The sequence below is a fragment of the Egretta garzetta genome, unplaced genomic scaffold (assembly GCF_000687185.1).
Source record: "Egretta garzetta isolate BGI_Z169 unplaced genomic scaffold, ASM68718v1 scaffold56, whole genome shotgun sequence".
In the NCBI taxonomy this organism is placed as follows: Eukaryota; Metazoa; Chordata; class Aves; order Pelecaniformes; family Ardeidae; genus Egretta; species Egretta garzetta.
In genome coordinates, this window is record NW_009260182.1 from 9,656,168 (window position 1) to 9,670,658 (window position 14,491).

A 14,491-nucleotide genomic window follows, 5' to 3' on the forward strand; every position below is an offset into this window, starting at 1 on the left:
TTATTCACAGGTAAACTGATCTCAGCCATTTCCCAGTAACCTACTCCATCGGAAGTTTCACTTTTGGGGAAGAGAAAGGAGAGGGAAAAAATTATGAAGAGTTTCGTTCTATTTGCTGCTTCTCTTACACCTGGCTTGCCTGGGATAGATTTGGCTGAAGTCAAATGCCAGCAGAAAACAGCAGGCCAGACTGGTATATACCTGCATATTCCTTCACCTCTCTTGTCTGTGGTGGGGTAAATGATGCCTGGATGCCTCTCCTGCCCCAGACCTCACATCTGGAAGCGCTGCCCTTCTGCCAACCCTTGTCTCACGTGGGATGGGGAGCTGAGATGTGCGGCAGCAGGCCAGGATCCTGGGCATTTTGGTGTCCCTGGGATGTGGAGAGGGGCTAAAAACAGTTTCACGAATGTTTCCAAACACAGATAGTGCTGATAAATCAGGGGAATGAACCTACAGCGGCGCAAGAAAAGCAAGGGTGCATGAAAAGCAGCCAACGAGGCCGCTCAGGTTTGCTGGGTCCCTGGTGGCCCCATGACGTCCTGCTGGGGCACAGCCACACTGCAGTTCACCCTGTGGCAGAGCCCCGGCGGTGGGTCCCTGCCCTCGGCCGAGGGGCCAGCGCCAGCCCGGCCTCATACGCTCTTCTCTCCTTCCATGTGCTCCTTGGGCGGAGAGGGCTGCTTGTCCTGGCTGCCCTCGGGGCTGGGTTTGGCAGGAGTGGGGCTGCTGCTGGCGGCGGGCAGGAGGTTGGCGGACTGGAGCACGGCCTCTGAGTGCTCCCGGGCCTTCATGCGCAGCGCAGCCACGCTGGCGGTGCGGTTGCTTTGGCAGCCGTAGGGGGGCAGGAAGGAGAGGCCCATGGGGTCTGGAACGCAGCACGAGCACAGCGGGCTCCCTGGGGAGGAAGGAGGCAAGGCACCGTCACTGATGGGGAAGGTCATGGGGACTGTCTGACTGTTCCCTCCACAGTCAATCTGGAGAGGGCAGAGATGGGGCTGGGGTCTCGAGCAGCAACAACCCCCTCCCCTATCGTCCTTTAGTGGGTACATAGATGTTCTCTGGATCAGGGTTAGAAAAGCCAGACCCTGTTCTGCTGAGGGCCACTGTGAAGGATCTTACACTGTGAGTCATCCCAGGTGACACAGAGAGCAAGCAGACTCAGAAGCAAGCAGTGAAGTTTAGATCACACGTGAGATTGCCCCATAAGCGAGGCTGAGCTTTTCCTGCTCCGTGTCTACCATCAGCCCCACAGTGGAAGTGTCTCCTGCCCTCCACCCGCACACTGAAGCCTGTTCAATCTGGGCAGCTGCATTTGTTGGTTGAATGTGGGGGTCCCATCACTTATCTACACCTGAAAGATTACTGTGGAGAGAAAGGTGAATATACCCTGGTTATTATGCAGGAACTAATGACTGTAAGATGAGATAGGCTTTTCTCTGGCCAGGTCCCTGCCAGCTATCGGCATCATGTCTACCCTCAGGAGTCTGTTGTACCTTCACCCACCCAATGCCTGTGCTGCTTAAGTATGACCCCCCTCAAAGAGAACAGCCTCCAGAAGTGAGCCAAGGCCACCTAAAACTGCTGCTGCTGACATGGCTTAAGAGTCTCATCAGGGGAGATGGGCCAGACCATCTCTATTCTGTCATCTGAGACTCATGGGCTGTCCCAAGCAGGCAATAAAACACTGGAGAGATGGTGAAATGGGTATTTCTCTCCCTTTAAGCCAAAAGACTACCCTGCAACTCACTGCCAGAGGCACTCCTTGTTCCACCAGCTGGACCACTTGCAGGCTCATCTTCTGGCTTATCTTTGATAACGCTGGGGCTTCAGCCAGTTCCCAGACAAGCACACCTGGAAGTGTAGGTTGATCACTGAGCAGGACATGCAGTCCATCCAAAAAGCCACCCTGGTACCTAGCTAGGATGCATCTATTGAGTCGAGAATGTGTCAGAGGAGTAGGGAGGGAAGGCAGGGTAGGATGGCTGAGCTACTACTTTAATTTGCTCTCTGGTGAGAAACGTTGAGTTATACCATTTTTTCAGTGGTCTCAGAGGACACACAAACTCCACATCCTCTTCTACACACCTGGCAAAAGCCTGTCCTTTGCTGATACTCTACCTCCCAACAAGAATCAGCCCGGCCGCACACAGTCTGACACGATGCAATGTCTTCCTCTGATCTTTCCAAGCCAAGGACTTGCTTTAATTTCTGCAGTTAATATTTGAGTTAAATGGCTCATGACTAAGTGATGGAACTAATAACCTGCAGGGAGCAAGTAATCTTTCTTTACACTTCTACTCTCAGTAGCAACGGGTCAGCACCCATCTGCTAGGGATGAAGGCAGACAGTTGTTTGTTTTTAGGGTGTTGGCAAGACTTCTCCAAGCAGTTGTCAGAGATTAGCAGCTTGTAGGTAGCACTCAGGAAAAAATACTCTTTGCATTTTAAAAGCAACAACCTACAAGGGACAACTTATTAATGTAACAGGGAAGTCTTATTTTCTCTTGAAATACTCCTCCAATAGAGCATATGATCAGCAGACCAACATTTCCATGAGCCCAGGCATTCAAATGAATCGCACAAGCAAGTTGCAGCGCTTGAGTAAAATCCTCCAATTTTTGCTTTTAGCGCTAGGAAGCTCAGCCTTTAATTCTGTGGCTGCTTTGAGCAGGTCACAAGGAGGGTTTACAACACAATCCACTCAGCAACACAACTTATAGTTTTTGCCACCAACAACCACGCTTATAAAGTCATTTTTTGCCCTGTTGAATTGCAGCCACTTCAGGAGTCCTGGACGGCCACCATTTTAACAAGACAGGAAAGATCAGCACTTCAGAGTCCCTACAGTTTGCAGTGGGTCTTTAGCTGCAGAAGCCACACAGAAGTCTGGTTGTTCACTACTATTAAGCCCCGCTACCTTAAGGCTCAGCTCTAAATGGGGGAGCATGGATGCCTGCCTGTGCACCAGCTGTCTTTGCACTGCTGCTTTCTAACAAACTGGAGGAGACTTTTGAACGGGGCCATTCAGCCCCCAGGCTGAGGGGAGGGCTGGCCCGTCTGCGGTACCTAACACAGGGCTGAGCACAGGAATCGTTTGCTTAGCGGGAGGTGGGGAGAAGCGGAAAAGAGTCTTCCCCTTCTCAAAAGAGCAGGAAACAGCTCCATCCCCTAAGAATAATTGTCATTCCATTGTTAGAGAGGGATAAAATATTTATCAGTCTTCAGTACCAATCTAAGCTCTTTACTTAATAATTAGACCTGATATTACCCAGTGGCTCTGCAACCTGAGGGGTGGTGGAAACTAGGCTATCTCTAGCAGTAATTCACCCATAAACCATCCGTTTCATTTTCACTGAGGTTAAAACACCAGCAAACAACAGCTCACACCCAAAAAAAATGTAAAGTAACAAGTGTAATTTGCTCCAGGGTCTGGCTAGAACACAGAAGAGTAGGATTTAGCCCTATTTCTTTTAAATGTAAGAGGAAGGTTGAATCTACTTTACAATTGCCTGTGTCTGCAGGTAGTAAGTCTGGTGAAATCTATTGGACTTTGCTGGCACAAAAGCCAAAATGAATGATGGGAGAATCAGGAGCCCAAGGTCTCCACCTGCCTGCCAGTCAGCCCACAATGGACAGGGATCTGACTTTCACCATGAGAGAGGCATCTTCATTTAAAAGGCATCAATGTTCTTTTACACCTTATTGCAGGAACCCTGTGTCCACAGTTGGGAAGGAAGGAATCTTTCCTACTTGTTTTGGATCCTCAGAGGAGTCTGGGCACCTAGCTCCCTTCAGAATCAGTGAGGGTTAAGCCGTTAGCCCTAGATCTTGATCCAGCTTCCACTAACATCTATGACAGTGTGATATTACTTTAATGGGATTTGGATCAAGTTGCTACAATATAGACAAGGTACCGTTTTCTTTCTTTCAAGAACTTACTGCCTCCTGTACACAAAATTAAAATACACAATTAGATTTCCATTAACTTACAGCAAATTCTGCTGAATTGATCTGAACCTCCTTGTTTTCCTATATGAGATCATACTTTAAATGCTCAGCCTGAACATAAATACTTAATGTAATAAATACAGTCTGAAATATTTGATCCACTTGGCAGTTTAATTGATCTACTACAGAGACTGACAGGAAAAATTAAATTAGTTCTGTCTTGTCTCTGCCAACATCACATTTCAATTGTAACGATATTTGATCTACAATTTTGGTTGCAGACCCTTTTGTGCAGTTCCAAGGTTCAGTTTCAGCTGAGAAGAGTGGGGTGGGAGCTGGGCCCATATCGATACATAAGTATTTAAAATATGTATTTTGTATTTCAACTTAAGAGTTTAAAGAATTTAATAGATAGCGTTTCCAAAAGGCAAACCCCCAGTTTCCTTCTTTCAGTATTTGTGCATATCAGCATTGGATGTGGACAGCTGAACAGCAACCTGACTTGGAGGGAAGTGAGGAAAAATTCCCATTCAAAATCCTCACTTGTCGATGCCTGCTATTTAGTTTTCAGAGAAAATATTATGCTTGATTTAAGCATTGTTTTCTTCCGACGGTAGTCACATTGGTTTGAGCTCTAAATCCTCATAAACTCTGAAATCACTTTCACAAGGGCTGGAAGGTCAACAACAACCTCAAGTTCATAGTGTCATTTACTAGGGAGAGCTGATTCAAAGGGAGCTCCCCCTTGCTCTTCATACATGACTCCAACACTGTGTCTATTAAAGCCTGAGGCACAAGCAGGAAAAACAAAAGTGGCTTTATCCCAACCTTCTGAACCTCCTGGTAGGAGGTTCAGAAGAACGAGAAAGGCATGAACTTAAAGCCTGAAATGGAGAGGCACCCGATGCTCCCAGTATAATTTAGGGTAGCCTCAAGGCTGCAAAAGATGTTCTAGATGTTTCCTCCCTAGTACCTAAGCTGCTTAAGTATAGAAGGCACCCTGTGCTGCGCAGAGGCTGGAAGAGCACTTCAGAGCTGACAGCAGAGTCCAAATGTTGTAATTTCTTATCTCCTTGGCTTGTGAATCCTATATGCCCAATGCAAACACCAAAGAGCTAATGATCTGGCTCAGCTGCTCCAGCAGGAACTTTTTGTGTAAATAACTTGACACTGGAACTGGAGGATGAAATCCTCCAGTATTTGTGCCATTAGCACTGTTCCAAAAAAATAATTCAGAAGCCAGGCCCTTGCCTGTTTGGACAGGAAAGGTGGCAGCAAAGCCCACAAGAGCTGGGAGAACAGAACCAGTCCTTTGAATGCTGCCAGCTCAGCAACCCTTTACCACTCTTCCCTTCCACATCAAAAACATGATCTGACCCTAAATCCTGCTGACATGTATCACTCCAAGAGGGGTCAATAGGAACCCCTGCCCAGCTAAGGTCCACTAACCTAACCAAGATTTGTCCTGGAGGGACAAGTCAGCATCCATTTCCTTCCCATGGCTCTTAGGACTCCTAGTATCTGCATATTCCCTAATATTTGTGATAAAGATGAAAAAAATCTACCTATGAGGTAGGGCAGTGCTAGAGTCGGGGACCTGTGGCATGGGAACCAAAGTATTCGCTCAAGGTCTGTGCATCTGCAGCAAACTAAAGAAATGTTTTAAATTCTCTAAAGTCACAGTAGCAGGTAAACGAAGGAAAATCCCAATAGAACCTACTTGATATATCTGCTATATTACATGAGAAAAGTCAGTTAGTCCATAATCAAGAATAACAGAGAAAATAAAGGGCCCCAAGAGTTTTGATTCCTGTTCCCTAGTCTCACGGTAAGCAGTGGTGCTTCAATTCAGTAAACATCAGTTCAAGGGTAAGTTAGGCCCTTGAATGCTTCTTTCTCAGCCTTGGCAATGGGAATTGCCCAATGGAATTGGGCAAATTCTTTTCATCTTTCCGTAATAGAAATTGAAATGTAATGGATGGGCAGTTCTAGTTGCTGTGGGTTTTTTCCTGAATACTGCAATTAAGCCTCCCTAATACGAACAACAGCAACCACAGCAGCAACAAAACATAAAAGAGCCTGATCAATGGTGCCCTGGAACATCCACTTTGATGCGCATAATGCAATCCTGCTTCTCCATCGGTAGTGTGGAGGTGCCGTGAAAACCAACTGAGCTATAACTTGCACAGAGCAGAGCTGTGGGTGAATTATGAAAGTAATTCCCTGGCAAGTGTAATTATTTCTCTCCTCATACACTGCGCTCATCATGGGGTCTGGGGAAATTTCAGCGGAATGTAACAGACACACTCTTGGCCTCAGCCACCAGAATGGTAGAACACTTCCGCTAAAAACCGGAGATTCTTGTTTACACCCATTAATAACATCTTCTACATTAATGAATTGCATTCATGCTGTCATCCATTAAGAAGGTACTTTGAGGTCTCTCTCTGCACAGAACAGCAGCTTCTCCCGATGACTCTATTGTTACACAGCCCATAAATAAAACAAGTATTTTCCTTTTGTATTTGAGGTCTGCAATTAAATCTACTAAATGGACTGCAGATGCATGGTTTCCAGTAAGTGATTCATCTTGGAAGATCATGGAAATGTCGAAGTCACCCCAATGAAGTAGCACAGTTGTCAAATTAGGATGATTTCAGAGAGTAACAAACAGCAGAAATTTCATCTATGAGAGGCAACCTTCTTCCTGACTATGGCCAGTGGTGAAGGGCTTCAAACCCTGAAGTAGGAAACCCTGTATACCACAGAAATTATGATCTTATGCTAGTTTTTCAAATGAGAAATTGTATTTCCTGAAAGAATAGAACATAGTGGGGTAATATGGTAGTTAATAGATGCTCGATGCTAAGTACAGCGTCCAATGTGCTGAACTTCAGAGAGGAAGGGGACTCACCTAAGAGAAGGAAAAGGTCTGTTGTATTCCTGAATAGAGAATATTGGATAGAAACAGAGGAAAACTGTCCAGTGGTAATATACTCTTCTCTGGAACAGTCTATGCTCTGAATTACAGTTCTCATCACTATTGTGTAACCAGCCTGCTTTCTTCATAGCACATCCTGCGGTGGCAATACCACCCCTTCCAGGAAAAAAAAATCTCAGTTTCAGAGACAGCAGGGTTCGCGGGGCATATTGATTAGGAAGAACAGCTTTCTTCTCATTCATCAGAGCAGACCTAGTCTCCCACTCCACCAATATCCCCCATTTACCTAGAAGTGGCACGGGTGGGGTTCAGATGAGCGCTGCCTCTTGAAGAGTTGCAGAGCCGCACAAAGCATAAAGCAAGCCTACAGTGTGCTGCAGAGTCTTTCCAAAAGCAAAGCTGCAGGCTCAGTCCCTGCCCCATGCTAGGCTTTCCTGAGATTTCTTGTCTCTACTAGCTCAGCTATTAAATCCTTGCACTACAAATTAGAATCGGGAACTATGTGCCCTAGCCACTTTATGCAGCCTTGGAAATCTGGGTCTGGAGCCAAGCAATCAAAATCAGAGAAGGAGAAAGAGAGGTATTAGTTTCTTTACAGAAGACAGAGAACTCTCAGGTGGCAGAATGCAAATGGTCCCTGAGAGCATAAAATAATTGTTAATTAGTTACATCACCATCATCACTTGTTATTCACTGTATTGATTTTAATTGTCTCCTTCTAAAGCATCAGTCAAATATTACTCACTGACACCAATGAAGTGTTGGCTCACAAGCCCAACAAAGCACGTCTTGTCTCCTCAAAAGAATAACAAAACAACCCAGACTTCCCAGTAGTATCTGCTGTGCTGAGAGTGCCCATTTGTCTGCAGGCAGCTTTTATGGCCTTACTGTAGAACATGATTCCCCTTACTGGCCAGGATTATTCTCCCAGTGGTGGGAATACATATCTATTTATGGGATCCACATAGAGGAGCTGCATTTAATTTGATTTTTGCATAGAAAAAAGCGGGGTCGGGCATCCATGGGCAGTGACATCGTGCTTTGACTCTCAAGCAACTATTTTGCTTTCAGAAGCACAAAGAATTCCTGGTAGTTTCAAAGCATGGTTGGCACAAGAGAGATACCAGGAAGAGCTCTTGATTATTCACTCCTCAATAAAACTTGCAAAATCTTGGAAAACCTTACTACTTGCTGAATTTCTTCTTATCCAAGCAATCCAAAACTGAAACAGCTCAGAATTTGATGCCCTGCGCTGAGTTTGGTGGGATTTCATGTGGCATAGAGCCCTATGCCCTCAGAATCACTGTGGCAGAGTCCTGCCGGCATTTCTACTGCAAAATGCAACCAGATTCTCAAGGGAGAGGCTTAGGTCACTTCATTAAGAGACATAAGGACACAGTTAATGTCCACCTAAATGTAGGGTTAGTTCTCCTTTGACAGGCCTGAAGTGTACAAATCAGCTCCTAGCTCAGAGGGGGAACTGAGAAGGGAGAGCCAAACAAAATGAATTGAGCAACAGGAAGAAGGTCATATAAAGGTTTTGTGAACACTGTCTCTCTCCCTGTCCTTTCTTTCCTTCCTTCCTTCCTTCCTTCCTTCCTTCCTTCCTTCCTTCCTTCCTTCCTTCCTTCCTTCCTTCCCACCTTCCTTCCTTCCCATAGCCATTATCTTTTCCTCCAGACTGACATGAGCTTGGTTGTGCTCTCAAATACATTGGTTTAGATGACCCATCATTCAGCTGGTGCTTCCATACCAAAGGAAAACAAAGTGCGAATCAGCACTGCAGTACTTTTGGTCCACTCAGAACCTCTAGAGATCATCCTGTTCATCATTGCCAGTTAACGGGACTGAAGCTCAAGGTCTGCTGTGCACAGCCCCTACCGCAGCCCAAGTGAATTGCTCTTGGAGAAACAGGGCAAGAGAAACTTGTGGAGATGAGCCAAGGAAAGAGGAGACAATACTCCACATATAAATACCACTAGAAAGATGCTGCATTTATTCTCTGCTTGTATAAATCAAATTTTCCACCTTATAGAACAACAGATTCTTCCCCCTTAACCTCAAAGCCAAAATTTGACCTTACTGAGGCCTAGCTGCAGAAGAAAAAGATCTCCCCTCAAAGCAGCAACTCAGCCTACCAGCTCCTTGCAAGGGTAACAATATGCTGAGAGGCATAGGCGGCTCCACAACGCTCCTGGAGGGTGGATATGCAGATATGCAAATCTGTAACTGGATTTCTTAAAATCAAAATGCCCTACATTATCCCAGTCCCCTTGCATGTATCTGGAGATTTCTAGTGACAGGCAGGAAACGTAAATCAGGCATCTCAGCGCTGACGCACACGTGTAGCTGACAGCATTGATCAAGAGAAGACACACGCATCTGATAAATGACCATCAGTATACAAATTATTAAAAATCTACATTTATATTTGGGACGAATTTTTCAGGGACACTGCCTCTTAGGCTGGGCAACTGACTATCTAATAAGTACCTCTACAAGAGATTCAGGAATAGGCTTTTGCCTGCCCCTGGTTGTAAAACTGCTATCAAGCAAAAAGGAGCAAATTATTAATTTCTCACTTTAGTGGCTGAGCTGTAAAATCACAGAAAATAATATCTGGAAGATTTCCAAATGAATAAAACTAAAAAAACCCTCATGACAATTTTTTTTCATTCATTTTTATTTCATTTTTCTTGGCTTTTGTTTATTGGGGTTATTTTTCTTAAAATGTAGCTACATTTAAACATGAAACAAGTGCAAACAACGTATGGATGCATTTAATTTTGAAAATGCTTAAATGTAAATTTTAAGAAAAAACCCCGTCTCTTACTTCCATCCAAAGTTATTCACTGAGCACAACCACATTTCCACACCTTTCGACCTGCCCGGGACTACATTTATCAATGAACAATTTTTTTGCCTGAATAATTTAACCTATAACTGTTCCAGAGAGGCTGTTCCTGCCCAATGGAAGAAGCCAAAAGTCTCTGCCCCGAGACCTCACGGTCACAGGCAGGGATCGAGAGGACTCACGCAGTCCAACGGCTGCTGCCCACTTGCAGGGTTTAGGTTGACAGTCATCCCTTAGGTTTTAGGGCTCGGGGCACACCTGTGTGGCTTTTCTTGATTCAAAATCACAGGTCCCACACCTATCAAAATAGCGGTAGCTGTATGGTGTGTCTGGCTTCAGCTTTTTTGGAAACACGGAAGGGAAGGGGGAGCAGGGGGCAGGACACTGGACTTAATGAAAAACTCAGCAGTTCCAAGCATTTGCTTCAGGAATATACCCTGCCAATGCTGATTTACCTGGAAATACTCATAAAGAGCATGAGGTGTGCCAGAGAACACAGGGAAAGGTATCAGAGGACATCTGTGATCATAGTGGAGGGTCTTAAACTGGGAAAATTTCCTCACAATTTATTGCACCACATTGGGGCACAGAGTAAATGTATGTGCCACTTTGTGCTTGGCAGTGCTATGAGGCTTTACATCCTACAATCTATAAATTGAACTCATCCTACTTACACCCTTAGTCTTATAAATTGTGAGACTAGGAACAGCTAATGGATCAGCTGGTGATTTATTTTTAAAATATGCATACCGTTGCTTTTTGGGAACTGAAAAGGATATAGACACTGGATGTACCCTTCCCGAAGCCTGGGTCCCAGGTAATGAGGAATTACTTTGTATTCTCCCCTGTCCCCATACACACGCTTTACTCAAGTTCTCAGAGGGGACCTACTGTTCAAGAGGAGAAAGGGCTGGCGTTGTGCAGAGATGTACTGCAAAGGAAACCGCCTGCAAAGAGCGGATGAGGCATCAGTAACGGTGCCAGGTAATGTATAATGCAAAAGGATGTGTATAACTAATTTATTAGTATAAATTTGACTCCTAAAAAAAAGCGCATGCAACGGAAATTCTAAAGGAGCAAACCCTACCTGCCTTCCTCCTTGAGACAAACCCTGACCTCAGTAAAACTAACTGAGTAAAATGACGGAGCTTCACCACAAATAACGCTACAATTTGCAACAGGAGACCCACCCCTGTACCTGCAGCATCAGTCAGCGCAAGTGCTGCAAGAAGGATCCATCACTTCCTAAAAGGCTTCTCCACTGGCTCAAGTGGGAGCATGCTGCTTAGCTTAGCTTGTATGAGCTGCTCTTGTATGAGTTCATCCCTGAAGTTAGACCAAGTCACTTACCTTTTAGAGAGGCGACATGGGATAAAGCTTGTGCGTAGGTGGCTGTGTTGAGAAGAGTCCCCGGCAGGCAGGAAGGGAAGAAAGGTCCTGCAGGACCCACTGCTCGACTGAGGCTGATGGAGGAGAGAAAACAGCTGACTTACAAAACCAGAACTACCCGATTCCAAAGGCAGCTTACGCGCATGCAGACAAACACGCTGGTGTCTCAGTGTCCAACTAAATGGGACCAAGCCTGGACAAGATTAGCCTCCCACAGCCAACAGCTTCTCAGCATCTCCATGGGAAGCAGTGAGCTGCAAGAGAGACACCTCATCTTCTAACGATTCGGGCTGTACCTGGCAATGGTACTGTGTAGGTCGAGGCTTAGCAGTGGGCAAGTACATATGTATGATACGTGCTTGCCCCAAAGAAAGGTGGCTGATAACATGTTTTACTCTTACCTCTGCTGGATCTCCAGGCTCTCTTTTTTATTCCTGGTTTGATCTGCTGGAGAAGGGGAATTCAAATTCCTTGCAGGAGGCGCCACCTCAGCCATTGTTTCCTTAGAGCCCTCTTGGTCAGAAGCACCCCTCTCTGTTTTCCTCCATTTAGCTCTTCGGTTTTGGAACCACACCTGGAGCAGGAGAGCAATCCAGGCTGAATACTGTGTTTAGGCGAATATGACGCAAGGAAACTGTGAATTGTTATTCTAGTGAAATCCATCATAGAAAAGCTCAGCTAGAACTTCCTCTTATTTTGTGTCCTCCTTGTTCTAGTTGAGCCTTAGGATGACATTTGTATCTGGAATATTTCTGTGTCTGGAAAACAAGCCAAGAATGTCTAAAGACATTCAAAAGGCATGTTAAAAATAAAACAAATAAAAAAGAGTTTTGATGTTACTGCACCAGTTAGCAAAACATTTAAATGTGCACTTGCCTTTATGCACACGTTTAATTCTCACTGATTTCTGTGTTTTAACACATCTAAAAGCCTCTTGTACAGGGATGGACTTTAACACATATCTAAGCACTCTGACAAAACAGTATATAAATCTTTAAATGAGCTGCTGCTAGAATCAGAGAGGTCAGAAATGAAAAGGTATGTATTAGGCCACCTTAGCCAGATGGTTTTCTGGAGAGGACTGTTATTCCTCTGATGTATTTGTCCAGTCTGCATTCACAGGACTCAAGAGGTGGTAGACACTAATTTTGGAAGATGATGCTGCAGCTTAATACACACCAGTTCTCAAAACTTATTTTTTCCTGTAATGCAATACAAATATTCATGTTCTTGATTTTATTCCCCGACTTTTAGTCCACTTTTTTTTTCCATTTACCTTGGAGCGGATGCTCTGAAAGCACCTTATTTGAGGTGGAAAATACCAAGCCTCTCTTGAGGTCAGGAAATCCACATTTTCATACATGACTTCAAGTACAGGCAAGATTATTATTATTATTATTCTCCTCCTACAACTCCATTTTAGTTAGCTGCCTTTTAATTGCATGTATCAGCAAACGTTGAATAATGATTTTATCTATATTCTAAATTTAGGCAGTTAAATGCAAAGCAAAATGCAGACACTTTCTTGCGTCTTAATTGAATGAAGGTCACAGCTATAACAACATTTAATTGAGCTATTTTTCATTATCATATTTTAATGACTTTGCACTGACAGTTCGCCTGCTTCTGAGGAAAGAGCATGATGAAGTCGTTTATTTCCCTATTTAGTTATTGTTTGACAACATCATCTTCGATTAAGACTCCGCTTTATAGCACATTAATCATATTTGAATGAGCAAGGGGTATAAATGTAAACATATCTCCCATCCTCTGTGTTTCCCCATGTCCCCGCATGAAAGCAGGCTAAACAAATGCTTGCATCTATTGTCTGTTTGCATAATAGCCAACAACAAGGCTAAACACCAGTCCTCAGCAATCTAATTGTCACCACCCCTATCTCACCCTTGCACCTTTCAGGAAGAAGTTATGATCTTCCACTTCTGAATGCTCAATAATTGTGCCATTTATCTCAATTTGCAGTTCAGTCTTTAGGCACCAATAGCCAAAATGGCATTTTTTATTATTTTTTTTTAAGCCAGTACCTACAATGCAGTGGCAAAAGGAGATTTTCATTTCCAAATAATAATCAGTTTAATTTGCCCGCATATGACCAATGATTCATGTTCAGATTTAATAATCAGGATCGCATAATCTGATTATAGGAGAAATAATTTGTTTACAATCCCCAATTTACTGCGGTGAATTCCATTATCTCTCTTCAGCCATTGGGTTTTAAGAGATACTAACATGACCCTAGGGAACAAAAGGCAAGCTATTATATTTCCTACAATTAGATCTTTGCATAGTCTTAACCCCGAGCACCTAAATAAAAAAAAATACAAAAACAGCATGCAGAAAAGCCCCATAAATAAAATGAATACATAATCGTGTTCAAAAAAATGGCTTGCAACTCTGTGGTGGATGCCTGCAGAGTTTCAGGGATCTATCTCTGACAACTGCAGGACTGATGTTCTTAGCAGAGCTTACACAGACACAAAGTTAATCCCTGGATGCGGAAAAACAAACACCTGGGTCAAAAAAAAAGGGGGGGGGGGGAGGGGGGGGGGAGGAAGGAAGGAAGAAAGAAAGAAAGGAAAGGGTGGAAAAGAGGGGGTGGAAAGACAGCGATCGTGGCCAATGGTACTTATTGGATCGCATTAAAGGTGTGGGAATTGCTCTGCAGGCTCTTTAGCTGTCTAAATTAAGTGTTTAGAAAGAAGGCGAAAGGGAGAAAAGTTGAAGAGGTGTAGAAGATTTCTTCCTGGCAGCCGGGCTCCCTGCAGCTGACTAACCCCACCGCTCGACAGTGGTCATAGTTGCTTTGGAGAATCACGTCTCAGCTCTTTTCTCCACACACACCCCCTCCAAAAGCAAGGAAATGGATGTGCATTGATGTAATTTAGTACCTTGGAGACGCGGACAAATTAGTGTAGAACATTATCACTAGTTAATTATGAATGACCGATTAATCAACCTAATCTAATATTCCACATTATGTTGATGTTATTAAAGTGCATCATGAAAATGACAGATCGTCTTCATTTGCGTTCTTTGGCCAAATGTGCACTCTGCAGTCATGATGTCAAAAAAAAAAAAAAAAAAAAAAGTTTGCCAGTTTGAATACCCGAGAGTTAAATAATTCCCCAGAATGTTTACCTGCACCCTGGCTTCCGTGAGGTTGATTTTCATAGCCAGCTCTTCCCTAGTGAAGACATCGGGGTAGTGGGTTTGAGCAAAAACGGCTTCCAGTGCCTCGAGCTGGTGGAGGGGAGGAGAGCGAACGCCTGTGAGGGGCAGGGCACGGCCCCCAGCGCCGTGCGGCCCCGGGAGCTGCCGGCCCGGGGGGTCCCTCCAGCT

At 44.5% G+C, this 14,491-nt stretch overlaps 1 protein-coding gene across 1 annotated transcript in view; it reads right to left on the reverse strand.

The window, feature by feature from the left end:
- Positions 1-635: 635 nt before the first annotated feature.
- The window catches only part of DRGX (dorsal root ganglia homeobox), a 27,879-nt gene continuing 14,023 nt past the window's right edge, over positions 636-14,491 (reverse strand). The window contains exons 3-6 of the mRNA XM_009641898.1: positions 14,291-14,403; positions 11,536-11,708; positions 11,096-11,208; positions 636-898 (exon numbers count right to left, since the gene is read on the reverse strand). Of these exons, the coding sequence (XP_009640193.1) occupies positions 636-898; positions 11,096-11,208; positions 11,536-11,708; positions 14,291-14,403 (662 nt within the window). The remainder of the gene's footprint in view (positions 899-11,095; positions 11,209-11,535; positions 11,709-14,290; positions 14,404-14,491) is intronic.